The 27889-nt window shown below is 40.6% G+C and overlaps 1 protein-coding gene across 8 annotated transcripts in view; it reads left to right on the forward strand.

Annotated features, from left to right (window-relative positions):
* Positions 1 to 27889, forward strand: part of ctnnd2b (catenin (cadherin-associated protein), delta 2b) — a 244366-nt gene that overhangs the window by 40258 nt on the left and 176219 nt on the right. For all 8 annotated transcript variants that reach the window (XM_085255835.1, XM_085255837.1, XM_085255839.1 and 5 more), the window contains exon 2: positions 6964 to 7100. In XM_085255835.1, the coding sequence (XP_085111961.1) occupies positions 6969 to 7100 (132 nt within the window). In that variant the 5' untranslated portion in view covers positions 6964 to 6968. The remainder of the gene's footprint in view (positions 1 to 6963; positions 7101 to 27889) is intronic.

Consider the following 27889-nt stretch of genomic DNA (forward strand, 5'->3'; position numbering starts at 1 on the left):
TGCTAAGCTCTACTCACACAGACCTAGGGACCAGTTGGCTGATCGCCAGAGAAAAATGTGCATTGGTGTCACTGGCATGCTTGGTCGCAAAGAAGTATATGGTACTGCACAAAAAAAACCCTCCATTGGATTGCTTTGGTTGCCAGTAGATTGCTGCAGTAGCACATAGTTTCTCTGGAAGATGCTAACTGGTCTTCAACCACTTGCCAACTACTGGCTTAAGCAGTAGTGAAAATGTGAATGTGAAATGCACGGAAGTGGTTGGTTGGTAAGGCACAACATTTTGGTTTGTGATGCACTTTTTCGAGTTTTACTCCCACTCAGTGGTTGGTGTGTGTTTGCAGACAAATCTTCATCTTCTATGCAAACTACAGGCAACCCCAGCAATTTGCAAACAAGGAAAACAACTAGGAGGCTTTGATGTAGAACGTTCATTCCTACTAATGTTACCCAGCAAAAGCCAGCAACGATTCTCCAGCTGGTTGAGAAATACGCATCTTTCCTTATTGAACCTAGGTTGCTAGGGTGTTGGTCATGTCTTTAGAACTGAGGCTGAAGTCTGAAATTATGACATCTAGAACGCACAATGTTTGTCACCATCCTAGTTTCTGGTAATATAGTTTCAGTCCATACGGTAAGTGCTTCATTGCATAAATTAGTGGTAGTACATAAAAAATCTGGAATCACCAAAGTCTGTAGGACTTCTGGGGCTTTTTAAACAGCTTGTCTGTCATACAGGTCCTGAATCTATGGAGGAATTCTGACACACTTAAGATGGTGGTTTTGCTTCATATGCCTGCAAACAGGGTCCGTCATAGTTTGGGGCAACATTTCAGCCACTGGTGTAGAGGATGGTGTTAAAATTAATGGAATTATAAACACATAAAATTATTGTCAGATTTTGATCCCCCATGCAGTACCAATGCATACCTGGATTGAAAAAGCGAACACTGGAACACCATCAGTCACGGATTGGCGTCCCCAAAGCCCGGATCTCTAACTTATTGAAGCAGTGAGGAGTCATCTTTACAAAGAACCTTACAAAAGGAAAAAAACCTCCAAATAAGAGCTTTGAATGTCCTTCAAGAAGTATTGAGAACTATTCCTGAAGTTCCTGAAATGACAAAAAAGCTACCTGCAAAAGTTTAGTTTGTGATGAAGAATAAATGGTAGTTGTAGCAAATAATGACTCAAGCTTTTTAGAATTGTAGAAACTCTGTATTTTGATTTATGTTTGCACATTTCAATAAATCACTGGACCTATTTCCCATTTTCCTAGCAACATAAAAAGAAATGAGGTGTGGCTCAAGAGTTTTTTCCACAGTACCATATTTCCCAAATTTATTTTCAAACACTCTTAGTTTTTAATAGAAAAAATACCCAACCAGACTTCAACTCATTTTGTAAGCCCTGCATAAATCATTTCAGAAGTATTCCCTATGGAGAAAACAGAAATGTGCACTAAGCAAGACAACGATAAAAAGCAGAGATGTGGGGTGATGATGTAAGAGATGTGCAAACATTATGAGTACATCATGGCTGTGCAATCAAGACTAAGCAAATAGATTAGGTAGGCTAATGGATGAATGGGCTTAACAGCGGTAGTAATGGGATACAACTCATAAACAGGCATATGCGGTAAAGTCATAATGCGGTATGAAGAACAGCTGCAGGTCATTGCTCAGATCTAGAAATTCCCAGTAGTTAAAAAGGCTCTGTTAAGCGAACATTGCCTCACTGTTAAAATGTTCATTTGTACCAGTCATGCTGCTGGTGTGAAAAAAGGCCTATTTCCCAAGTATGCACTGCATGCGTGACTCAGCGTGGCATACAGTGGATGGTGGATCAAAGACAACTACTGAAGTGACTTGAATTATCTGTCTTCTCTGTTGAACTACCAAGTCACTGAAACTGCAGGATCTTATTCTTGTGTTCCGATACTTCCAAAAGGAGTTCTAATTTCTTTTCTGCCTTTTTTCTTTTTTATTCGCTGGCCTAGTTTCATCTCCGTCATATTTTAAGAATTGTATATTATTTTATTCAGTGCGGAGATTTTTACAAAACAGTTTTCTAAACTCAAGGGTCAGGCTTTATTGTCCCCACAAGGAAATTCGCTGTGTTAATAATCTGTGTTTAGGCACAATGTGGTACTCGGTGTGGCAAAAAAATATGTCCACCATAGACTGTAAGAAACAGATGTCACTCATTGGTTTGTCACTGAACAAAGTGCTCTCCATCATACTCAACCCATCTCAAGTGTACAGTAACTCTTCCTTCTGTGACAGGTGAACAACACTTGTCAGGCACCAGATTTCACACAAATATTTCGGTATTGTGCTTTCTTGCAGTTGCTTTTTTTATAGTACACATATTATTTATTAAAGCAATTTGCACTACTCTCTTATACAATCTTGGTCTTATTTAACTTAAAATCATTTTATGTTTTATTTTCTTTGTTTGTTGTATACTGTTGTATACATAAAAACTTTGCACCATCTCACAGTATAACGTCCTCACTATGCACCTGCTTTTATTCTCTAAGCAGCACCAGCCATTGCAAGCTTTCCTCATTGGCTTCATTTTTCACCAACATGGTACGGTGGCCCTGAGAGGCCAAATGGACATCAATTTAAGAAAACACCAGCAATAAGAAAAATGCTGCAAAAGCACACAAAACACAATGGAAATAGGAAAAAACAAAACACAAATAGGAAAAATGAAAAGAGAAATAGGAAAGAACAGATTTCCAAAGCACAAGGGAAGTGTTTCTGGGGAGACAATAACCCGACGGACCACTTGCAGGAACCAAAATATGCTAGGTAAGCGTGTTGTAATCTCATGATTCATATAATACTGATGACGGATTTTTAGGCTAATAGTTAGGCTAACACACTTACCTCTCATCTTTTCTTTCCTCACAAAACCGATACATCCTCCACTTCTTTTAAGTGTCTCCCAGCGCAATTCTTAGCATATTTTGGTTCCTGCAAGTGGTCCGTCGGGTTATTGTCTCCCCAGAAACACTTCCCTTGTGCTTTGGAAATCTGTTTTTTCACATTTCAGTTTTCGTTTTTTCTATTTCTGTTTTCTTTTTTCCTATTTCCGTTGTGTTTTGGGTGCTTTTGCAGCATTTTTCTTATTGCTGGTGTTTTCTTAAGTTGCAGTCCGTTTGGCCTCCCAGGGCCAGCGTAACATGGTGGCCACAGGGGCTGCTGTCTAGCAAATGTTACAGGTTTCTTCTTGAAAGCTTAAAGATGGAAGCAAACATTCATCTGACTGAGAAGGCCTCAGCGACAGCTGCCATGAACCAGGACCCAACTCTGCTTACAGAAACAAAAACATAGAACACAGGAGCGAGATTTCCAGAGGGGATGAGACAAATCATGAAAAGTGGAGGGATGACACTCTGTGATGATGACTACTGAAAGAGCAAAGAGTGGTAAGAGAAGCAGAATAGGCAGGGTTGAGTTTCCTTTTAAATGGACAGTACAGCTCATGCTTTACAGTTGTGCCGGCAGACGCAGAGAGTACAGATTTCAGAAAATTGAGCTGACAGGAAGAATGTGAAGCATGTAACGGTGTCACAGAGCCAGATAAGCAGCATGTTTATGAGGTACAGTGCATCCTCGGAGAAGGTGAGGCTGAGAGAGCTCAGGTGCATTGTAGCATTGCAGGTTCAAATTCAACCCACAACCTTGTGGGTCATCCTCCTTCTGTCACCCTCCTCTGGGTGCTGCCTAATAAAGCAGAAATGTGCTGAAAAAGATGAGCACGCACTGAAACAGGTCAAGTGAAGAGAAGTGAGGGAGGAGAACACAATAGTGGGGAGGCACGAGGAGGAAAGAAGGAGCGAGAGAGATTACGCGTAAGCAGCAAAGTGGGTGGAAGTGAAAGGTTTTGGTTTACAAACAGTGATTTGGGAAACGGAGAGCAAAAGAAACACTCCAAAATGGAAGACACGTAAAGCCAGGTCAGCCATATTAGCAGCCTTCAGTGACCAGAGATTGTTGCCTAGCAGCATGCAAGAATAGTTTTCTCCTCTTATCATGTCTTTTCTTCATATCCCATCAACCTCCTCCTCTTTTCTCCTCACCTCGCCTCCATCTCTCTGCTGTCTTCTCTGGGCTGTCATCCTCACTCTCATTCATTTTTCCCTTCACCCCCCCTCCTCTCCGCTCACAGGCTCCACTTTTCTTACCTCGGCATTAGGCTTGTGCTGCCTCATGCCAGCAGCACAGTTTTACGTGTGTGCACGTGTGTGTGTGTGTGTGTGTGCGTCTGTGTGTGTGTCTGTGTGTGCGCATTCCTCATTCCAATCCTTTCCCCAGTGTATAAATCTGGCTGATGCAGCCGTTACACCAGCTCTGTGCTGCATCAGGATTACATGGCACATGTGAAGCCCGTGTCCTCCTACGCTTGGTCAAATACAGGATGACACATGGCATCAAGCATGGAATTTGAGTGTGTTTGTGTGTGTGTGTGTGTGTGTGCCAGTCCCTCTGATGCTGGAACTCTGGAAGTTAGACTTGTGATACCAAAATAGCCGCCCAAATATGTGTTCAGACCTTATCTAAGAGGCAGTTACAAACTTTTTTAAATACCAGACGCAACTTTACAGCTTTTTTCTTAACAGTAAAATAACTACAAATGGTTAAAATAAACCTATCCCCACAAAGCTGCATGTCTTTGGACGGTGGGAGGAAGCCGGAGTACCCACAGGGAACCCACGCAAACACGGGGAGAACATGCAAACTCCACACAGAAAGACCCCGGCCTGATGTTGGAATTGAACTCAGGACCTTCTTGCTGTGTGGCAACAGTGCTAACCACCGTGCCACCGGGCTTCCTCCCAACGTCCAAAGACAGCTTGTGGGGATAGGTTAATTGGATAATCCAAATTGTCACTAGGTGTGAATGTGCGAATGAGTGTGAATGCTTGTCTGTCCTTGTGTGTTAGCCCTGCGACAGACTGGCGACCTGTCCAGGGTGTACCCTGCCTCTCGCCCTATGACAGCTGGGATAGGCTCCAGCGCCCCCCGCGACCCTGAAAAGGATAAGCGGAAGCGAATGGATGGATGGATGGTTAAAATAAAGGATGAAAGTGAAGCTGCTAATTTACTGTTAAGTCTACATTCCTGCTCTCAGCAAGGACCATGAGCTGTGTGTAGCATCGGAAACAATATGTGGATACATGCACTGGAAATGAGCTTGCTCTGAAAGGTAGCTGGGCTCTCTTGTTCATACAGCAGAGGCTCAGAATGGTGCACATCCACATCAAAAGCAGTAGGTGAGGTGACTCAGGCATCTGACACCTCTTAGGTGAGGTGTTCTGGCCCTGGGGAAGACCGAAGACATGGGAAAACCTCAGTGTAACCCCAAGAAAAGCTGGAGGAGCTGGTTAGGAAGTCTCACCTCTGCTTAGACTGTTGAACCTGCGACCCAGATAAGAGGCAGAACATGGATGGATGCATATTATGAACCGTTACCTGTGCAGATTAGCTCTACAGTAGACGTGTTATGTTCGATCTGCTTCATTGTTACTAAATCTATATCTTCTTTTTATTTTGTGAGGAACAAAATATTGTAGCACTCTTAGCAACACATTATAGCACGACCTGTGACTAAGGATAAAACTCCCCTCTAAATAAGTGGAAGTTTTATGCATTTTCTTTGAAATTACAGTGTAAATATATACAATATAAATGGTAGGTATGCTATAATAAAAAGGTAACAAATCAGATTTTTAAAGGAAACAAAGAAATAATTATACCGTAAGTAAATTTGACTACAGTGGTCCCTCGTTTATTGCGGGTGTTACGTTCTAAAAATAACCCGCGATAGGTGAAATCTGCGAAGTAGCCAACTTTATTTTTTATTATTATAGATGTTTTAAGGCTGTAAAACCCATCACTCCACACTTGGGGGCAGGGATAGCTCAGTAGGTAAAGTGGTCGCCCCATCATCGGAAGGTCGGCGGTTCAAATCCACTTAACGGCTACCCTGAGGTACCCCTGAGCAAGGTACCGTCCCTACACACTGCTCCCCGGGCGCCTGCTTAGTGGGCTGCCCACTGCTTCACTGAGTGAATGGGTCAAATGCAGAGAAAAACAAGTAATTTCCCCATGGGGATCAATAAAGTATCCATTATTATTTATACACTTTTCTCAGACAGGCATGAACATTTTTACACTTTTCTCTCTTGTTTAAACACTCTCAAAGTTCAAACCTTCTTAGAAAAATAAGTCCAGTATTATAGAATGAAACCAAAGATCAAAACCTGTTTTCAGGTCCAGAACATGGAAATAGAACAGCTGCGAGAGAATCAATGGTGCAGAAGTAGAGGAAGCAAGAAGATTGAGTTTGACTTACCTGACTGTTTTGTTTTGCTTAATGCGCCTTATAATCCTTTGACATTGACACTGTTGTGTTTGCTGTCTTCTGCTAGCGAAGATTTATGTAAATTTGACAAGCTGAACGCATTCTGTGCTGTACAGGAGACACAGCACCAGATTGATTGAAAATTGTCTACAACCAAGCAGGACGCTGAACACAATGCGTTGTAAACACACAATTTTTAAAAATGTGTGTCTACAAAATTTGATTCTGCATTATCTCTGTAGAGTATGCTCCCTCTTCTCGCTGGCCTACATTTGTTTTGCTCCCGTGCACCTGTCCTTGATGCGTCACTGCCCTTTTTTAAATGCATGCTACAATAAGCTCTAGCTACCTATGACCTGAATCTGAAAAAGTCAGAAAGAAAATGCAAATAAAGAGCGGAGCAGTAGTCTTTTAGCAGGTTTTGTCAGTGACCAAATAGATTTTTTTCCAAATGGATTTGTTACACAGCTCCACATCCAACCTCCACTCATGTGTGCATGACGAGTGTAAAAATTATGTCCCACTCTAAATGTTGGGATGTCAGTGTCTAATAGTAAAAGACTTGCATGTTCCCTTGTTTTCCAGGAGGTATGCCAGTGCCTGAGGTGGCGTCTGACACTGCCAGCGCTGCTACCATGTTGAGCCCCGTCCTCAATGCCTCCAACGGAGACGGCTCCGAGTCTGAAACCACCTCCGCCATCCTCGCCTCAGTCAAGGAACAGGTTAGAAGTCCGTGTGTGTGAATGTGCGTGTGAGCGTTCTTGCGAGTGTGCGTGCGACGTAAATGGAGGGCTGTCACAATTAATGAAATATGATCACCAGAATGTAGTGAGGATAATTCCCCATCCTTTCGGGGCGAAACAAGCTGACGGTAAACAGTAAACACAAATGATGGAATGCCCATCTGAGCTAATGTGTCACAAATATGTCACCACATTTTGATCTGTTAGGAGAGAGCCTTGGGCTACAGATGCTCAGTATTATTTTTGAAAATACCCTAATGCAGTAGGACGCATCATTCGCCCACATTTTGTCAAAGTCTGAGCAGCTTTGTTGGAAATTCTATGTGTGACTAAGCATCCAGCAGATTTTTTTTACAGTACAGTCAAGATTGGGCAACACAGCTGGACTGTATTTTGTGTTGGTTATGCATTAATGAAGGCTAAAGACTTTAATGATTTTTTATTTACAATCCCTTTTTTGAATACACTTAACTCAGGTATGCTAATTTTAAATTGTACTGATTTAGTTGTATATATAACAGTAAGTCATGTAATGTTGTGTTATAATTATCAGGCTTTTAATACATGAGCTTGTGGTAAAGAAAAAAAATACTGCAAAAGACAATGAATTTGAATAAAACATATGGAAATAGAAAAAATATAACCAGAGTTATATACAATGATACAGAGATACAATGAAAGTGGACCAAGATATTCACAAAACAAGTTTTTTTTAGGGAGACATGATAGAACAGATGCAGAAGTGACAGATGTTATTAGCCATTTACTGGTAGCTACTGCGTTATTGTCTCTCCAAAAACACTTCCTTTGTGGTTTGTGAGTTTTGTTTTGCTTTTGTTGGGGGTTTTTTGTGAGATTTTGCAGTCTTTTTCTATTTACTGCCCTTTTTTTAAACTTGCAGTGCATTTGACCTTTCAGGGCCACTGTATGTAATCAACCAACCCATAACCAAAGATAAATGTGATAATACCTTAATAAGCAGGTTTCAAAGAACTGGTCAGACCCGTGAATATCTATATCATAATTTTGACTAAGGTAAGAAATGAAATGTCTTGAGGGAAGCACGGTGCCACAAAGTTCTACACATAGAGGCTTTGTTTGGATTTATTGTTTCCCCAACTGTTGAAAAGGCCAATAGCACTGGATTTATTTGGAATCGTGCAACAAAAGCTGGGTAAATACTACACTAAACAAAGTTAATTCTTCAGATCTAATCTGCTTTGAACTGTCAAAACAAACACTTGGTGCATTTCAGATTCGATGCTCATTATTGCAGCTTATAGTACATTATGTTACATACAGCATATGCATCAACACAGGAGTGTTGGGATCCTAAAGAATGAGACAAGAAACAGAAGAGTTGAAGGAAAAAAACCCTTTCTATTAGTTATAATGCTCTTGATGGCAAGTTCATACAACAAGATGTATAAAGCAGTAGAGTGCTAAGTAGAAAAGCACTATATGACTCAGCCCATTTACACGTTTGAATTCATGTTGGGATATTTCTAATCCATGCAGGGTCAAAATTATGCATACAGCCTCAAATATAGACATACACTCATTTAAATATTTTAATAAGTGGCGCTGTTCTTCAATGTCTTTTAACTTGACAAGGCCAAGACCTATTAACTTCTCGTTAGTGATCATGATTAACTACAACTGTTAATTTTTCTTTGCCGATTAACAAATAGCCAGAACAATGGAAAAGTTCAGGGGACTCAGTGATGATCTAAGAAGAAGAACTGAAGATTCTGAAGTTCACACAAGTTTACACAAATCGATGCTTAAAAGATAAAAAGAAAGCAGGCTAACATTAAGCTTGGTCTTCCCAAAGCCCCAAACTCAACTCTACTGAAAGTTTGTGGATTCTGCTTAAAATGTGGGTCTGTACAAGGAAACCAACCAATTCAAATAGACTGTACCAATTCTGAAGAAGGGTCGTCAACTATCCAGTCAAAATTATGTTATGTAATTAGATGACTGCCAAAGGGTCTAGTCACGGTGCAATGTTTTAGGGTACATTTAACCAAATATTATTTGGGTTGTATGTATATATTCTTTGTACAGCAGCAGCAACCAACCTCTGGGCCACGTACCGGTCCGTGAGTTGTTCGGCACCGGCATAGCTGGATTGGCCATTTGCCCGGTGGGCTGATGGTGAGTTTTCAATTTTATGGGCGGATGTTTTTTTGTTTGTTTTTTTGTAATGGTATAAACAATGAAACGTGGGGATTGGCTAATGTGTCATGATCAACTCTGGGCTTGACCAATTACGGCCGAGGAGGTTGGATGGAGACCCCGCCCCCTTGCTTGGGCAATAGCTCTGAAAGCAATCTTATCACAGATAAACAGTCAGTAAGTGAAAATAAAATAAACAATAAAAGGTGAATCAAATGGACCATTACGGCAAGGCTGGGATGGTCAGTTTGGTAAAGTTAAAAAAAAAAAAAAAAAAAAAAAAAAAAAAAAAGACAAACAGAAGAAAATGGTATTGAGATGAAAAGGAATGCAATTTGTCCCGTACTTCAGCTAGAATGAAAAAAAAGACACAAAGCTGAAGCTATTCTGTGTCTTTACGCTGTCAGCTGCCTCTTCTTCTCTCATTCCCTCCCCCTCCCTCTCTTGTCAATCATGAAACTGATCAATGATCGGCTGATCGGCTTTTCTCTTTTGTTTATCGTTCACTTTGCGCCAGAAAGACGAAACCAGCTGATGTTGCGCTAAAAAACAGCAGCACATTTAAGCTTAGTAAGCTGTTGTTAGAATTCATTTAAATAGTAAATGGTAAATGGCCTGCATTTCTATAGCGCTTTACTTAGTCCCTAAGGACCCCAAAGCGCTTTACACTACATTCAGTCATTCACCCATTCACACACATATTCACACACTGGCAATGGGAAGCTACAAGCTTAATATTAATTTCTAGTATCAGCTGATGTTTGTTGGAGCCACAGCTGTAAAGCTGCTGGTCATGATGTCGGTTTGGATATGTGGTGAAAGGGAAACATGAAGATGAAACCAGGAGATGTCCTTACTGAATCATCAGAGCTGAACAGGTGATGGAGAAACAGGTTTACCTTTTAGGTGACGTGAATGAGTTGAAGGGAAGTTATGAACTGTTTCTGAGAGACAAATAACACCAGGATCCTTTTTTTACTTAGCTGACAGCTGGTAACTGTGCAGGGGCGGGTCTAGTAAAGTTATGCCAGGGGGCCAGGTAGGGCATTAACAGGGAAAGGGGGGCAAAGAAATACTTTTCTTTCTTATTCTCATTTAAAATGTCTAGCTTTTAATAAATAATTATCTGAATCTTACAACCAAAGTGGTCATCAGATGTAAAATGTATAGAAATCATAGATAAATACCAACAAGATAGTGTACATCACTGTCACAACAGCGTTTGTTTTCATTTAAAGGCTTTATGGCTTTTCCTATAATACCTGGTGGGCCGGTCTCCATGACACCTTAAAGGTCCGTGAAAATATTGTCGGACATAAACTGGTCCGAGGTGCAAAAAAGGTTGGCGACCACTGGTGTACAGTATATTGAAGCTGTATGTATAATTTTCACTGTGTGGATTAGAAAAAAATCCTTAAAAAAAGTCTTCAAAGAAATCATTAAAAGCCCCCAAATTACCATAACATTCATGCCTATGACAAGTGTATATCAACTCAACTGTAAACATCCAAAGTGGGGATGTTTACTCTGCATGGAGCTGAACAGAGGAAATGTGAAGAAGCCAAAGATAGCTGTTAAAAATGCTGAAAGCAGGCTAAGATAATGGATTGTTCATGTTTTTCACTCAGTGATTTCTGTGAGTTACTACAACGTCCCGAGATCCATTCCTGATCTAAGTAGGTCACGTAGACTTGGACGGTCACACACATGTAGGTCGTGTACACACACCTACACACAAACTTCCACATCATCTAGGGCATGGTAATAGCCTTCTGATGAGAAGGTGTGAAAGAAAAAGGCAGAAGAGAAGGACGTGTCAGCTGTCCGAAGAAAGTGAAGACAAACAAATAGTTGCTCACTCACTCCTCTTCATCCGACTGCACCACGGTGAAGGTTCGTTATTCCTTAAGCCAGTCATTTGTCACTTCCTTTCAAACTTGTTTTTGCATTGTGCCATTTTTCACTACGTTTGGGCCGATGCCAGTGTTTGTTACCAGGCACTAAAAAACCCACATATTTTATGAAACAGTGTGGGTGCCCAAACTTCCTGTTTGGTTCATAAAGACAGGGTCAGGCATGAGAAAAAGCTTCACCCACACTCTCACACACGGACATGCAGTCTGCAAAAAAAACCCCAACAGCCCACAAACACATGCGTTTACACACTGCCAATCAAACTCTTTTGCCTCTGCTGACTCACACCAGGAGATCCCTGCTGCTGTTTTTCCTTCGTTTCCTTCTCCCCGCGTGAGATTGATTAGCCATTCGACGTTGTATTTATCACATCTGTCAGCTTTTGTCCTTGTATCGTTCATCATCTCTTTGCTGTCACCACATCTGCTACTGGGGAAAGCACAGTGTGAAGTCTGAAAGAGTTTGATTCTACTGTGAGACATGGCCTATTTGAGAAAGCTGACATATTGTCTTATTGAATGACAGATCAAGTGAAAGTAGCTCAGGGTATTGATTAGCTGTCTTTTGCTTACAGCTTGGTAGCATCTGACAATCCAGTCGGTTCTGAAATATCAAGTTGTGAATGTGCATTCAGCAGTCATGGATCTACAACAGCAAGAAGGCCACACAAGGTTTTGTGCCAGTGTGCAGTGTGTAGCAGTGCTAGCTTATAAACTTAGCACTCTACTATGGGAAGCGTAATATTTTTTCTACTGATAGCATTTTTTAACAAGGGATTGATTGATTGATTGGATTGATTTACACTATGCTCTCTTTAAAGACACAAGACTTATTCAATATGCTGGTCTAGAACTTCCTCAGGATCCCTCATACTGTAACTACTTGGCTCTGAAAATACATATAATTTCATTCATACATACATAAGAGTTACCAACTTTTAGAGTGTGGCCATGGGTTTGGCCATCACAGGTGTCATGACTTACAGTATATCGGGATTCTAATATGTCAACAAAATCAAACAACGTCAAGCGTAAAGGCCTTAATTCCCCAGAAAGTTGTGAAAAAACTATACAAAATTCAGGCATTTTCGGATCCAAATCAAAAGTTTTGTTTTTGCAGAAAAATTGTCCCCAAACAACACATTGTGACAAAAATAAAATCGACATAACCCAAAAACACAGGATCCCAAAACAGAAACTCAAAGGAAAAACCCTCCAATGTAGTAAAGACAGAAAGCAAAGACTCAAAAGGAACAAAAGTCACTATGAGATTATTAAATCCAAAACTTCAATCACTGGAGTAAATTGAACCCAGACAGGCCCCCAAATTCAAATATATTCACAACAAATCCTAAAACAAAAAAGACAAATCCTGGGACCAAATCCAGAACAAGTCAGTGTTCATATATGGTATGGTATGGTATGGTTCATGTATGGTACACAGTTTTTGTGCTGTTAATGCCAGAGGAGGTTACTGAGTCAGCAGAGTGACTTTTTACACACTATGATACTCAGCACTCGGCGATGCTGCGCTGTAGCTTATGTACTGTGCTAGTTTGTGGCTGTGATTCTTAAACACTTCCTCTTTGCAGTAAAACCTCTCGGAGTGGATCAAGGAATATCCAGGAGGGAAAAAATTTCACAATCTGACTTGTTACGTCAGTTCTATCATATCCAAGTGGCAACAGTGCTAACCGCCATTATATTACACAATATTTTTTAAAATTTGAATGAGATTATACTTAATTTTCACATTTTAAACACACAATTTCAGAAAACTTTTAATTGCAATATGTTACTGTGTTTTATAGCTGATAGCTGTAAAAATAGATATTGACAAAAGTGTCCAGTTTACATGTTTCTTGTCTTTCTTATGAGCAAAATAATAACGTTTAAAGTCATGCAAAAAAGAAAGGATTCAAAATATGAGATTGTTATACACAAACGATTGTGCTTTGGATAAAAAGAAATGTACTATGATGGTTAATGTAAATGTGCTATGTTTTCATTCCTTTAGCAGTCCTCAGGGACAGCCCACATCACATCAGCGGCACATGCAAATCAGATGCTTTGCAGCTGGCCGCATGTCATCATAGTAAATACCCACTGAATCAGGGTGTTGTGAGAATGCCAAATTTTTATCGCCCTGTGCTCATTCGCATTAGGTGAGCGAGATCTCTAATGCATTTGCCTTGACAAATCCAAGATGGCAGTCTCACTGAGCTGACACACAATTACATTCACGTATGAAAACACAATGAAGCTAACAGCTTATCTTGTTAGAGACCACGACTGCATGCTTTTGCTCTGTTTAGTCCTGAACTGGAGTACATTACAGCTATAACCTTCGTTTCCATTACGGTGGCAACATGACCTCCTGCTGTGTTTTTACAAGCCGCTACATCGCTGCAGCAGAGTTCACATGTTGTTGCACTTCCCGCCTATTCAGAGAAGAAAACATGACAATGCGTTCAAGGATACAAAAACAGAAGCAGTGAAAAGAAGCAGAAATATAGCCAGATTTTCCTCACCTGGCTACATTTCTGCTTCGTTTCTAGGGGATACAAAAATAAATGAAAAGAAAATGCATCACCTTGGCATTATAACTGTTATCCAACTCGATATTTTCTTTCTTTTAGGCAAATTGTGGTGTTTCTGCAGCTTCTCAGTCACTGGATAATTAATGTGTATCATGGTGCTCAGTGGAATTATTCTCTCTAATTGGCAGCGCAGCAGAAAACAGATTTTCTCAGGTCTGACCTACAACTCGTATGAATCCAAATTAAAAACAGTTTAAGCTGCAGGTAATTAAAGGTATACCGTTATTTTCTCCGTATGGCTAATTAAACCCGGTCCATTTCCCTCTCTTCACACACAAGCATGTCCTTATGACAAATATTGAAATATTACCCCCGTTGTACTTTTACTTGATCATGTTGCTTCTGCGTTTGGCAAAATCCACTTTTAACATGCTTAGTTTCAAACTCTCACTCCACTTCTGATTGATATAATGTCATGAGAAAAAAAAACCCTGAGGATTAATAGCTTTTTGAAAACAATCGGCCCTACAGTGTGTTAATTCTGCCGGTTCTGTTATCGGTGTTTTTGCATAGCAGCCTTGTGATAATAATGGGCCTGTCCTCCCCCTCCCCATCCCACTGCTGCTCTTTTCATTTGTTTATTAAGGATTAATTAAGATTTGTTTAGCACCGGCTAACTCATTAAGTTACCAAATATAGTTCTCTTCAAAGTTCGCAGCAGAGTTAGATATTCATAAGAAGCGGTTTCAAAGTGGATCAAATATTTATTTTATTTTACTTCTTATGTAAGGAGGCACGGAGAAAAAGGGAAAGCAGAATATTTAAGGGCTGAGGAGGGAGGACAGGAATTTGTATGTGCTCCCACTACCACTACCGTCACCACCACCCTGGGCAAAGTGTTGGCACATGAGAAAGTCTTCTATCTAGTCCTATTTCCAGCCGAAGGAAGACTCCAGGCCACAGCATCATAGTATAAATAGGAGCAGTCTCGCTTCTGCTGTGCAGTGCAGTTACCTTGTATATGTGCATCCATACTGAATAAACTTCCTGCAAAACATCGCCCCCTGCAGCCTATGGTGGACCAAGTTGAGCTTTCTGGTGATTCTATTGGAAGATCTACCATCAGTTTTAACATCAGCTGCTTCATTTTTGATAAGAAGAATTCTTTAGAATTAGAAATCAAGATTTTTCCATCAGCACCTAGACAGCTTATTAAATAGATTACAAACACCCAGCTTTAATCCAGTTCTGAGATTTTTTTTCTTTCTTTTTCACATACTTTGGTTGTAACAAGTGGACATTTGAGGTATTGTTGCATTTTTTTCACCTCGAAGCAGTCTGAACATTCTCCTCCGACCTCTGGCATCAACAAGGTGATTTCACCAGGCGAACAGCCGCTGGATATTTTCTGGTTTTCAGACATTTCTCTGTAAACTGTCAGCAGTTTCTGAAATTCTCAGATCAGCCTGTATGGCACAAAATCTCCAAAATCATCTCTCTTCCCCATTCTGGTCCTCAGTTTGAACTTTATGAGGTCATCTTGACCATGCCCATATGGAAAAGATATATATAAATCTTATAAAGTTTGTATCTGTCTTGTGTGAAACTTGTATGAAAAGCATATAAAAGTGAAAACAGATATAAGATCCCTTGAAAAATTATATAATGAAACTTGTATGTTTTGGATACTTACTAAAACAATGTATGAAAGTAATGAGAAAGTGGCCACTTTCATGAGTAAATCATGTAAGCCTTTATATGATTTACTCATGAAAGTGGTCACTTTCATGAGTAATCACATATAAGTTTTTACTATTTCTTTTCCACATGTCTAAACGCACTGAATTCCTGCCATGTGTGCGTTACCGAGCAGTTGAACAGGTACATCCACACAATAGAGTTCTGGTTTTGACTCAGAGCTCAGATTTCTGTGACCCAGTGAACCTGTGCATTGTTTTCCTCTCCTCTGGTCCTGCCCACTCCACCTCAGCCCCAAACTCAGTGGATTAAAATTCCTAACAGTAAAAGTATTAATCCACTTGACTTAAGAGTCAAGAAGCAGTTCAGTTCTTGTTAAAGGTACAGACCACATGTAACGTGCTATTAGACGGATTAGCAGAGCTCCTTGAAAGGGAAGAAAACGGAGGAAACAATGAGGACATCCAATTCAAGTTAACCTCACAAACTAACAAAGTAATTCAATGATTTTCTTTTTTTTTGGCTGTGGAATTAACACACAGTTAATAGCAGTGTAAGTAAGCTGTTTACCATGATGAGCAAACATGTGCAGCTAACATAGACACACAAATAAGCCCACTGTAATTCTGTTTACTTACACATTTCATACAAAGAGTTTAGCTTGAGAGCATCACTCTTACTCCAGCTCTATGTACCCTGCTTTAGTTCATAGAGCTTGCTGTGTGTGCTCACAGTTGCATAATCGCTGTCTGCAAGAGGAATTTAGTGAGCCGTTAATTTGTGGGCATTTGAAGGCATATAAAGTATTTTTGCACGTATGCGCGCTTTTCGCCTGTGGCTGTTAGCTGTCTCTGGCTTAAAGTAGAAAACGATGAGAACAGAGGCAGAGCGGTGCATTGTGGGTAGACAGGAATGGCCAAGGGGCTTTTGCATTTGGCAGCTCATGTCTTTGCCAACTTTCTCACCGCTACCTGCCACAGAAAGAGAAAGTTTGTGACAAGGGATTGATAGGCTTGGGTTTTGTGTGTGCGCGCACGCAGTCCGGCACTTTAGACGTGACTTGTGGTGTGCTGTATTATGCAAAAGGAAGGCCAGATGGTTGAAACTGCAAAGTAAAAGATACCACACTTGATATTTGATGAGCATAAGTCTAGCAGTAGATGCTGATTACATGCAGCAGTGTAACATGTGCTGGGATTTAGCTCATGCATTAAAGAGCACAGAGCATTTCTCTCCACATTGCATGATCATTTTGATTTAATGTTCTCTACTGTAGACAGTGGGGGAATAGTTATTTGATCCCCGGCTGAATTTTGCTCACTTAGAAAGAAATGAAGAGTCTCTAATTTTAATGGTAGTTTAATTTTAATGGAAGGAAACATAATATCAACCAAAAATCCAGAAAAAAAAACCACATTATGTAAAAGTTCTACATTGATATGTACATCATTGGATGAACTGAATTATTGAGTCATTTTGTTTTTCCTAAATGTTGCAAATATAGTTGTCATTTTCTCAGATAAGGGATATCTGCAATTGATTGTAATCTGTGTGCCACATGGGATCCCAGACAGTTTTGAGGAGCCAGAATTCTGGCTGATTTATACACGGTCAAATACTTATTTCACTCAATGATATGCAAATTAATTTTTATGTAATGTTTGGTTGATTCTGTCTCTATTAAAATGAAGCTACCATTAAAAAAAACAGACTGCTCATTTCTAAAATTACAAATACAGCATGGGATCAAATAATTATCTCCCCCCACTGAACATATAATCTTTCCAGTTAAGCAGAATGTTTCTCCTGCCATAGAGTGCACTCTGAAAATTACTACCTAGAAAAATGCACGTGGAGTAAATTTTTCTAGGTTTGTCTGTGAAGGTTCTCAGTCATGCAGGTCATCGTAGTCTAAGGAGCTTGGAAAGAAAAGCGTCTGGACTTGAAGATGTTTCACCTCTCATCCGAGAAGCTTCTTCTTCATGTTGGTTTTATACATATATACACACATATACACATGCATACATATATATACATATATATTAGAGGTGCAACGATATTCGTATCGATATTGAACCGTTCGATACAGTGCTTTCGGTTCGGTACGCATATGTATCGAACAATACAAAATTTGTAATTTATTTTATCAACTTTCCTTCTGACGATGCTGTCTGTGTTGAGCGCTCAGTGAATCTGCGTTCGACTACTCTGCCTAGGGTCGACAGTGCAGCCTAGGCGGAGTAGTTGAACGCAGATTCACTGAGCGCTCAACACAGACAGCATCGTCAGAAGGAAGAGCGCAGGGCAAGCTAGCGAGACAGAATTCAATTCAATTCAATTCAATTTTATTTATATAGCGCCAAATCACAACAAAAGTCGCCTCAAGGCGCTTCATAGATACAGAGAAAAACCCAACAATCATATGACCCCCTATGAGCAAGCACTTTGGCGACAGTGGGAAGGAAAAACTCCCTTTTAACAGGAAGAAACCTCCGGCAGAACCAGGCTCAGGGAGGGGCGGCCATCTGCTGCGACCGGTTGGGGTGAGAGAAGGAAGACAGGATAAAAGACATGCTGTGGAAGAGAGACAGAGGTTAATAACAGATATGATTCAATGCAGAGAGGTCTATTAATACATAGTGAGTGAGAAAGGTGACTGGAAAGGAAAAACTCAATGCATCATGGGAATCCCCCGGCAGCCTACGTCTATTGCAGCATAACTAAGGGAGGATTCAGGGTCACCTGGTCCAGCCCTAACTATATGCTTTAGCAAAAAGGAAAGTTTTAAGCCTAATCTTGAAAGTAGAGATAGTGTCTGTCTCCCGAATCCAAACTGGAAGCTGGTTCCACAGAAGAGGGGCCTGAAAACTGAAGGCTCTCCCTCCCATTCTACTTTTAAATACTCTAGGAACAACAAGTAGGCCTGCAGAGCGAGAGCGAAGTGCTCTAATAGGGTGATATGGTACTACAAGGTCATTAAGATAAGATGGGGCCTGATTATTTAATTTATTATTATTTATTGTATGTGAGGAGCAGGATTTTGAATTCAATTCTGGATTTAACAGGAAGCCAATGAAGGGAAGCCAAAACAGGGGAAATATGCTCTCTCTTTCTAGTCCCTGTCAGGACTCTTGCTGCAGCATTTTGGATTAGCTGAAGGCTTTTCAGTGAGTTTTTTGGACATCCTGATAATAATGAATTACAGTAGTCCAGCCTGGAAGTAATAAATGCATGAACTAGTTTTTCAGCATCACTCTGAGACAGGATATTTCTAATTTTAGAGATGTTGCGCAAATGTAAGAAAGCAGTCTTACATATTTGTTTAATATGTGCTTTGAAGGACATGTCCTGGTCAAAAATGACTCCAAGGTTCCTCACAGTGTTACTGGAGGCCAAGGTAATGCCATCCAGAGTAAGAATCTGGTTAGATACCATATTTCTAAGATTTTCAGGGCCGAGTACAATAACCTCAGTTTTATCTGAATTAAGAAGCAGAAAGTTAGCGGCCATCCAGGTCTTTATGTCTTTAAGACATTCCTGCAGTTTAACTAATTGGTGTGTGTTATCTGGCTTCATGGACAGATAGAGCTGGGTGTCATCGGCATAGCAGTGAAAATGTATGCTATGTCTTCTAATGATGCTGCCTAAGGGAAGCATGTATAATGTAAACAGAATTGGTCCTAGCACTGAACACTGAACAGAAGTTAAGCTCTCCTTACAACATGGACCTCCCCCACCCTCATTCAGATCTGGCGTTTGGAATTATTTTGGTTTTCATGTGACGTATGACCCTGAAGGTAAGCGAGTCATGGACTAAAGTAAAACAGTATGTTGGATGTGCCATGCAATGCTCAATTACATGGGTGGGAACTAGTGTGTTAGCGCAGTTAGCTCGTTAATGTGTTGGCCGTCTAGCCCCATGCACGGGGCGATCGGCGGTAGCTCGTTAACGGAGATTTGCCGTGTTGTGGCGTTAAGGTCATTTCAACGAGATTAACCTGAAAGCACTAGTGGGAACACAACGAATATGACTGCACATTTACGCCGACATCATCCTAGTGCAAAGACAAGTGGAAGCAGAAAAAAAACAAGCATGCTACTAACTTTAGCCGAGTCATTTAGACAGCCGTTTAATATGCTGCTGAGAATATAGCCCAGAAGAAGCGGATAATATAGCTTTTATTTTGGAAAGAGACATTTCTCTGTAATAAACTCTCTTTTCCAAAGATGAGTGATTCCTCAATCAGATACAGGGCTAGCGATTTTTTTCAGTCGGGGTACCAAAATCTATCTCTGCTCTGCCCGTCGGGCTATTGTAGGAAGGAAAAATATATGTCAATGCTTTTGCATTCTTTCGGAAATGTAGCTGGGTAATTATGTCATTGGCATCGGTGAGCCACTGTCAATATGTGACATATTGAAATTGCGTTTGAATTTGCTCTTGTTTTTTGCTTTCACTTTGCAATCGCGCGAACTGTGTATAGAGAGCGACAGCACTGATCTGTGAGTGATGATAATTTGCGCACCAATTCCTCTGACATCGTCTTATTAATCGTTAGCTTACTATGCAAACATGACAAGTGAAATCTCCCGCAGCTTAAACATGTGAGAGGTTGATCGCGCAGAGAATCGCTGAGCTTATGTGAGTGCGTGTGTAAAAGCAGCAGGATATATATTTGACTACGATGACCTGGATGACTGAGAACCTTCACAGACAGATATATATTTTAGTTCTGCTGAGCCAAATAAGACAGGTCAGGGTGAAGAAGTGACAGCCAAAGAAAAGCTTACCACAAAACGGAAAAGTTATGACAAATCAGACTATAAGGCAAGAAGAAAGTGCAGCTTTATGGTTTCATGGACAAAATAATTTCTGTGGCTGCAATATGACGAGCTAAATAACCAGGGCTGCACATAAGTTGTCCGCAGGTGCGCATTCGCTGTCAAAATAAAAAACACGCACAAGGGTTAGGGTTAAATTTAAAAACTGTACTTTTGAGTTAAAATATATATTTATAATTTTAATAAATGACAAATTAAAAGGGCATGTATCGAAAAAATATCGAACCGTGACACCAAAGTATCAAACCGAACCGAACCGTGAATTTTGTGTATTGTTGCACCCCTAATACAGTGGGGCAAAAAAGTATTTAGTCAGCCACCGATTGTGCAAGTTCCCCCACCTAAAATGATGACAGAGGTCAGTAATTTGCACCAGAGGTACACTTCAACTGTGAGAGACAGAATGCGAAAAAAAAATCCATGAATCCACATGGTAGGATTTGTAAAGAATTTATTCGTAAATTAGGGTGGAAAATAAGTATTTGGTCAATAACAAAAATACAACTCAATACTTTGTAACATAACCTTTGTTGGCAATAACACAGGTCAAACGTTTACTATAGGTCTTTACCAGGTTTGCACACACAGTAGCTGGTATTTTGGCCCATTCCTCCATGTAGATCTTCTCGAGAGCAGTGATGTTTTGGGGCTGTCGCCGAGCAACACGGACTTTCAACTCCCGCCACAGATTTTCTATGGGGTTGAGGTCTGGAGACTGGCTAGGCCACTCCAGGACTTTCAAATGCTTCTTACGGAGCCACTCCTTTGTTGCCCGGGCGGTGTGTTTTGGATCATTGTCATGTTGGAAGACCCAGCCTCGTTTCATCTTCAAAGTTCTCACTGATGGAAGGAGGTTTTGGCTCAAAATCTCACGATACATGGCCCCATTCATTCTGTCCTTAACACGGATCAGTCGTCCTGTCCCCTTGGCAGAAAAACAGCCCCATAGCATGATGTTTCCACCCCCATGCTTCACAGTAGGTATGGTGTTCTTGGGATGCAACTCAGTTCTTCTTCCTCCAAACACGACGAGTTAAGTTTATACCAAAAAGTTCTACTTTGGTTTCATCTGACCACATGACATTCTCCCAATCCTCTGCTGTATCATCCATGTGCTCTCTGGCAAACTTCAGACGGGCCTGGACATGCACTGGCTTCAGCAGCGGAACACGTCTGGCACTGCAGGATTTGATTCCCTGCCGTTGTAGTGTGTTACTGATGGTGACCTTTGTTACTTTGGTCCCAGCTCTCTGCAGGTCATTCACCAGGTCCCCCCGTGTGGTTCTGGGATCTTTGCTCACCGTTCTCATGATCATTTTGACCCCACGGGATGAGATCTTGCGTGGAGCCCCAGATCGAGGGAGATTATCAGTGGTCTTGTATGTCTTCCATTTTCTGATGATTGCTCCCACAGTTGATTTTTTCACACCAAGCTGCTTGCCTATTGTAGATTCACTCTTCCCAGTCTGGTGCAGGTCTACAATACTTTTCCTGGTGTCCTTCGAAAGCTCTTTGGTCTTGGCCATGGCGGAGTTTGGAGTCTGACTGTTTGAGGCTGTGGACAGGTGTCTTTTATACAGATGATGAGTTCAAACAGGTGCCATTCATACAGGTAACAAGTGGGGGACAGAAAAGCTTCTTACAGAAGATGTTACAGGTCTGTGAGAGCCAGAGATTTTCCTTGTTTGAGGTGACCAAATACTTATTTTCCACCCTAATTTACGAATAAATTCTTTACAAATCCTACCATGTGGATTCATGGATTTTTTTTTCACATTCTGTCTCTCACAGTTGAAGTGTACCTCTGGTGCAAATTACTGACCTCTGTCATCATTTTAAGTGGGGGAACTTGCACAATCGGTGGCTGACTAAATACTTTTTTGCCCCACTGTATATATATATATATATATATATATATATATATATATATATATATATATATCCAACATACTGAAGAAGCTTCTTGGATGAGAGGTGAAACGTCCAGACGCTTTTTTAGGTTTGCTACAACAGTGAAATACAACTGAAAAAGTCTTAAATTCAGGCTTATAGAGTTGGATTCAGCTTTAAATTAAAAGTATTTACAAAGTTTTGCCTCATATTTTGGACCGTCTTCTCTTCTACATTTATATTCTGGAAAATAAAAAAGTCTGTATTTGTTATATTTTCATTTTCTATAATGAAAAATGAAAATGTATTTTAAAAATTGAAGGGTGGATTTCTTTACTGACAGTGCTGAAAATGTTCATCAATATTATAAAATATTACTGATACATTAAAGGTTGATAAGTGTCAGTGGTGATGTGTGGTTAACCTAGTAAAGTCACACTCATTTAAATCTAAAATGCTGTATTCACATCGCAGTGCTCAGATCAGGTTTGCTGCTCTGTTTTTTTTTTTTTTTTTACCTAAACTCGTCTGCAAGCAAAAAATGAAGAATACCAAAGACAAAACACTCTGTCATACAGAAAACATGGCATGATGGTGAGGATAAGAAAAGAGACATTTCTTTAATTACGGTTGCTGATTCTGTGTAAATACCGAGTTGGAGACAGGTGTCTTTGACGTGCGAGATGAATTACCTCACTGAAGCAGATTTCTGCAAAAATTTCCGGATGTTGGGAGGACGGTTACTTTTAACCCCATCTGTCAGTGTCCCTCCACATTTGTAACACTTGAAGCTAGACCATCAGGTGAGCGATGTTAAGTCCACATGAATTCTGATTTGACTCTTCAGTGTGATAGTGCACTTTTTCTTTTTTTTTTTCTTTTTTTAGCTGTACCTGATTTAGGACCAAATATGGAAGTGGTCCGAATAAGAACTGAAAAGATCAGATTGCATATGATCTCTGGGTGGAGGGACACTATGTGACAAAAAAATGCAATTCAAAAGACCCCTATGAAGATTACAACCAGGCACAGGCCTGGAACAGTAAGATGAGGGCCCCACACTGGGGGAGGGGATCAGAAAAGCACCTGGTGATTGAGCCTACCCCTTAGTTCCGTTGGGACCTGGCACGTGGTTTGATCCAAGGCTGAGTCAGTAGCAGCAAGAAGCTCCTTCTAAAGTGTGTCAGTGTTCATCAGAAGAGTGAAGCTTAGAGTAGAGCTGCTTAAGAACCATTTGAGGTGGTTTATGCTTTCTGGACACGTAATAGGTGAGATGTTCTTCATGCATCAAACCGGAGGAGACCCCGGAGGAGACACTGTGCTGGCTTGGGAGCTTTTTGATATCCCCATAGAAGAGCTGGAGGAGATAAAGTCTGGGCATTGTTACCAACTGCTGCCCACACAAACAGAACACAGATAAGTGGTAGAAAACGGAGTGGTAGATGCACGGATGGATGGAGATTCCATGTCATTTCTGCTATTCACACCTTCATCAAATAAAAGCAGAGCTGAATGAGATGTGGAAAAAATGTCCACAGTTGGAACATGGCACATTTTTAAAGACTGAACACATTTGCACAGTAAAGCTAAACCAAAATGGAAAGTGGCAAAACTGTCTTGATGTTGACTGTATTGAGCGATGTCTCACGCTGGAGCACTTCTTCAGACAGCCAGTTATACAAGTGGAATAAGCTCAGTGGGAACAGCTGCAGCAACAGAACAGAGTATGTGCGGTAAAACCAAAGTGAAGAAGACCACAAGGGGAACTGTCTGCAGAGAAAGACTACAGAAATTCTTCTGAATGAAAACAGCGGTCTCCAGTTGCTCTCAGTCTTCTCTCTGATCTCACATTGTCTAAAGCAAAAGCTTATCATTCATACATTTATAGAATGTGCATATTAATGTCCCTGATCAAAGTCTAGCTGCTGCTGCTTCTTTCTTTGACGTCATCGAGAAAGATGGATGCGCACAAAGTTCCAGCAATGAATAATTTGCTGTTTTTTAACTGATACTTTCTTGGCCCAAAGCTGTATTTTTTGTTGGCTTTAAACATAAATCAAATTTTTAACAAAGGTTGGCCTCTAGTTTGTTTTGGGATCAAAAGTTGAAGCGCAACTTGAACATTGGCTGCAGTATCCTCACTGTAAATTTTCCATGCACTTGATTTGCTATTCTGCATTTACACTGCCTCAGGAAGGAAACTCACATATTCAGATGCCTACTTTTGTCCAAGTAGCACATTCTGGAAAAAATCAGATCATTGTAGAAATGCCAAAACTACAATTCCTGTAATGACTAGTCAAGTCATTCTTTATAACCCCCCCCCCCCCAAAAAAAAAAAAACATGTTTAGGATAAAAATAAAAATGCTTTGGTTTTTCCACGTTGTTGGTGCTTTTTGTGGCATTTTGGACTTTTATTTTAAACTTTTGTCCGAAGAGGGGAATAAAAGATGGGGACGGATGCCCAGCACAGGGCCCTGGCTCAGCCCCTGTGGTCACCTGCTGGACCAGGTGCCCCTTTTATAACATTTTAATAAAATAATCTGAAAAAAATATAGACTGTGTAGCACAGCCTGCCACTTTCTCCCTTTACTTTTAAGGAATTTCTGTAATTTTTATTAGTCTTTTACTTGACAGTAATTTAAAAAAATACTGCATTTGCATTTGTGCATTGGATACATGCAGCTTGCTAACAAAGTTTGTTAGCATTATCTGCTAACTTAGCATTTCATCCAAATATAGTCCCTTCTAAACCCAAAAACAAACAAAACCAAAACAAAATGACCAAAAACAACAAAAACAGAAAGGAGGACTAAAAATCTAACTGGTGACGACATAGTGGCTATTCCATCGTTTAGTTACAGTCTATGCATCTGTTCAGTTTCTGGGGAGTAACAACTAACAATAATGTTAAAGAAAAACATAAGAAAATCCTAAAATTTGGGAAAGTAAAACCAACAAATGTTTCCCCTTTCAGCCAGTTCACCAAAATAGCTCCCCTAATCAGCTAATTGTTTACTTGACTAATCCTTTCTGCTCTGCATGGAGTCCAGCCCACATAAGTCGACTACTAACGCATCCTTGATTAAAAACCAGCGTGGCAAGACACTTGGTTTGCACTTTAGTTGAGTACAATTGGACTTTTGAAGAGGAACAATGCGTGGGTTGTGATTACATGAGTTCAGAGAAGATTAAAATGTTTAAAAAGAGAGATCTATTGTGATCTCATGCAAGTCTTTGTATTTTGTTTTGTTTTTGAATCCATTTTGGATTCAAACAGCCAAGCTTTTATTAGGTAAAGGTGCTTATGCGTCCTCATTTGCACCTGAAGATAGCGTTTGTTATTTTTTATTTTTCGAGGGGAGCCTGACTGGCAAAGCTCCCAGCAACGGGCAATAAACGAGGCAGAAATAAAAAGGCCACAAGGTGTTTCAGTGCGATTAAAGCAACAATGTCAAGAAAGCCCGAGAGAACTCTTAGCCTTTAGATGTTTACCTCATGACTTGGCCTTGAGCTTTCAACATCCTTGAGATTTTGATTTGGCCCGCAGTTTGAATAAACAATTTTACCTTGATGGCAGCTGAGTAGCGTTCCTATTTAGCAGCACTGTAAGCTCAACAAAGACACAGCACTCTGAATATTTTACCGTTGCTCATAATTTATGTACCTACCAACATCTTTGAAGCCAGTTGAAAAGAGAAGCAGGGATGAGGAGAGGAATTAGACCAGCTACAGGGGAACAACAAGACAAATCTGTCTGGTTTGGGATGAACGCTTAAGTAGTATCTGAGGAGAGTTAAATCCCCCCCCCCCATCTCTCCTTTTTCTTTATCACACTTATATGGCTCCCTAAACCAGCGGTCCCCAACCCCCGGGCCATGAGTCGTTTGGTACCAGGCCGAGAGAGTTGAGGCTCGGGTGTGAAATTCATGGTTTTCAGGGGTTTTAGCTTTTTTTTTTATCGTTAACTCAGTTTCCATGGGTCTTTTCCCATGTGTTATGAGTAAATCTTTTTTTTTTAGTACCAGTTTTATTTTGTTGTATTTTTCCGCGACACCTTAAAGGCCGGTCCGTGAAAATATTGTCGGACATAAACCGGTCCGTGGCGCAAAAAGGGTTGGGGACCGCTGCCCTACACAATCTTTTTATCAGGCCCCACCTTCTCATGTTGGCCTTTTTCCCTCCACCTACAGGACAACTTTGTTACCAGCTGGATGTGCCTAATAATTGTCCATCCTGAAACACTAACTTAGGGGCTTAGCTTACACAGCCACTGTGACATTTTCGCATCGAACAGTACCACCCCCCATCTAAAACATCTAAATGCCAGTCGGACACCAAGGGGCACAATTATACCGCTTTACACTGGGGAGAGAGAGAAAGAGAGAGGAACGGCTTCAGCTAGGACACACACACACTCTAACTTTGCTCCCCATGCAGCCCACCACTGTCCTACAGTCATTTATCTTACTTTACTAATTGCTTTAATGGGGTTTTCAGGGGCCAGCGTGGTCTTATGAGCTAGTGGCTGCACACTAACTCTCTTTCCGTCCTCCTTCTGTCTCCATTAAGAAGCTCAGATTGGAGCTGAATCTTTAGTAATGCAATCAGCTGACAAGCACTTGATTGTGGAACCTGCTCATTAAGACATAGTTAATTGTTGTCCTTTTCTCTCAATTGCTTATCAAGCTATGATTACTCGCTCACATGCACACACATGCACCAGTTCCTGCCACCAGAGTGTGTGTGTGTGTGTGTGTGTGTGTCTTTTTTTCAAGAAAGTTAAGGCTGTGTAGTCTATTGATTAAAGGACCAAAAGCTTTAATAATAGTCCGTTTCTATTATGTTAGTTTTTTGAGTTTGAAGGAAAATGACACCCATGCAATCAGTGAGGCTTATGGCTGGATTAACCTCTTTGCCCAAAGGCAAAAAAAATGTTGGGCTCCTTTTATTAAGCCACTTATTTCCCCAGACAACAGGCGTGTTTGCAGGGTTGTTGTTGTTTTTTTTCTAAATGAAGTGGTACAAGGGCGGGACTTAGAAACAGGTGGGGTGGGGCCATTGGGAAATCAGAAAGTTGTATGAGATATAAATGTTAAAGCACTTGGAAACTGATTGAAAATCCAGCACGTAATAATGATTTGAATTATGGACCGAACTCCTGCCTCTGTAAACATGCATTAGGAGACGTGGCTGCCTCAGTGGACATAAAGTTTTTAACCATGACGTGATGGACAGTACATATTCAACTTTTAGCCTGAGTGGTAAATATAAAGAAAATGTTATACGTCCATGAATAGTTAGCAGCAGACAAACCCAGTGTGAATCAAATGAAGGGAAGGAAATTTAGCAAAATTTCAAAATGTATTGTTTTCCATTAGTTTTTGGTGCTTATTATTATATTGTGTAACATTAGCTGCATTTACGGTCTATGGAGAACAACACTGTTTTTCACAGTGTGAAGTAGTCAGACTCGAACGTCAAAGAAGGTGGTAGGGAAGCAGACTCAGGAGACATTTGGGGTTTTCAGAGGTGAGCAATTTATTTACAGTGGACCCCATCCTGCATGAAACTTCCAAACAAAACTTACCCCCAAAGTAACTTCATTAACAAAACTCAAAAGTACCTGGATTTGGTAACACAGCTCACCTCTCCTCTCTCATCTGAGTCTGGCAGAGACTGACTATATATAGGGCCATTAATCGC

The sequence above is a fragment of the Mchenga conophoros genome, linkage group LG18 (assembly GCF_057382185.1).
Source record: "Mchenga conophoros isolate Kocher_MC1m ecotype Shallow Benthic linkage group LG18, M_conophoros_male_GT1.1, whole genome shotgun sequence".
Classification (NCBI taxonomy): domain Eukaryota; kingdom Metazoa; phylum Chordata; class Actinopteri; order Cichliformes; family Cichlidae; genus Mchenga; species Mchenga conophoros.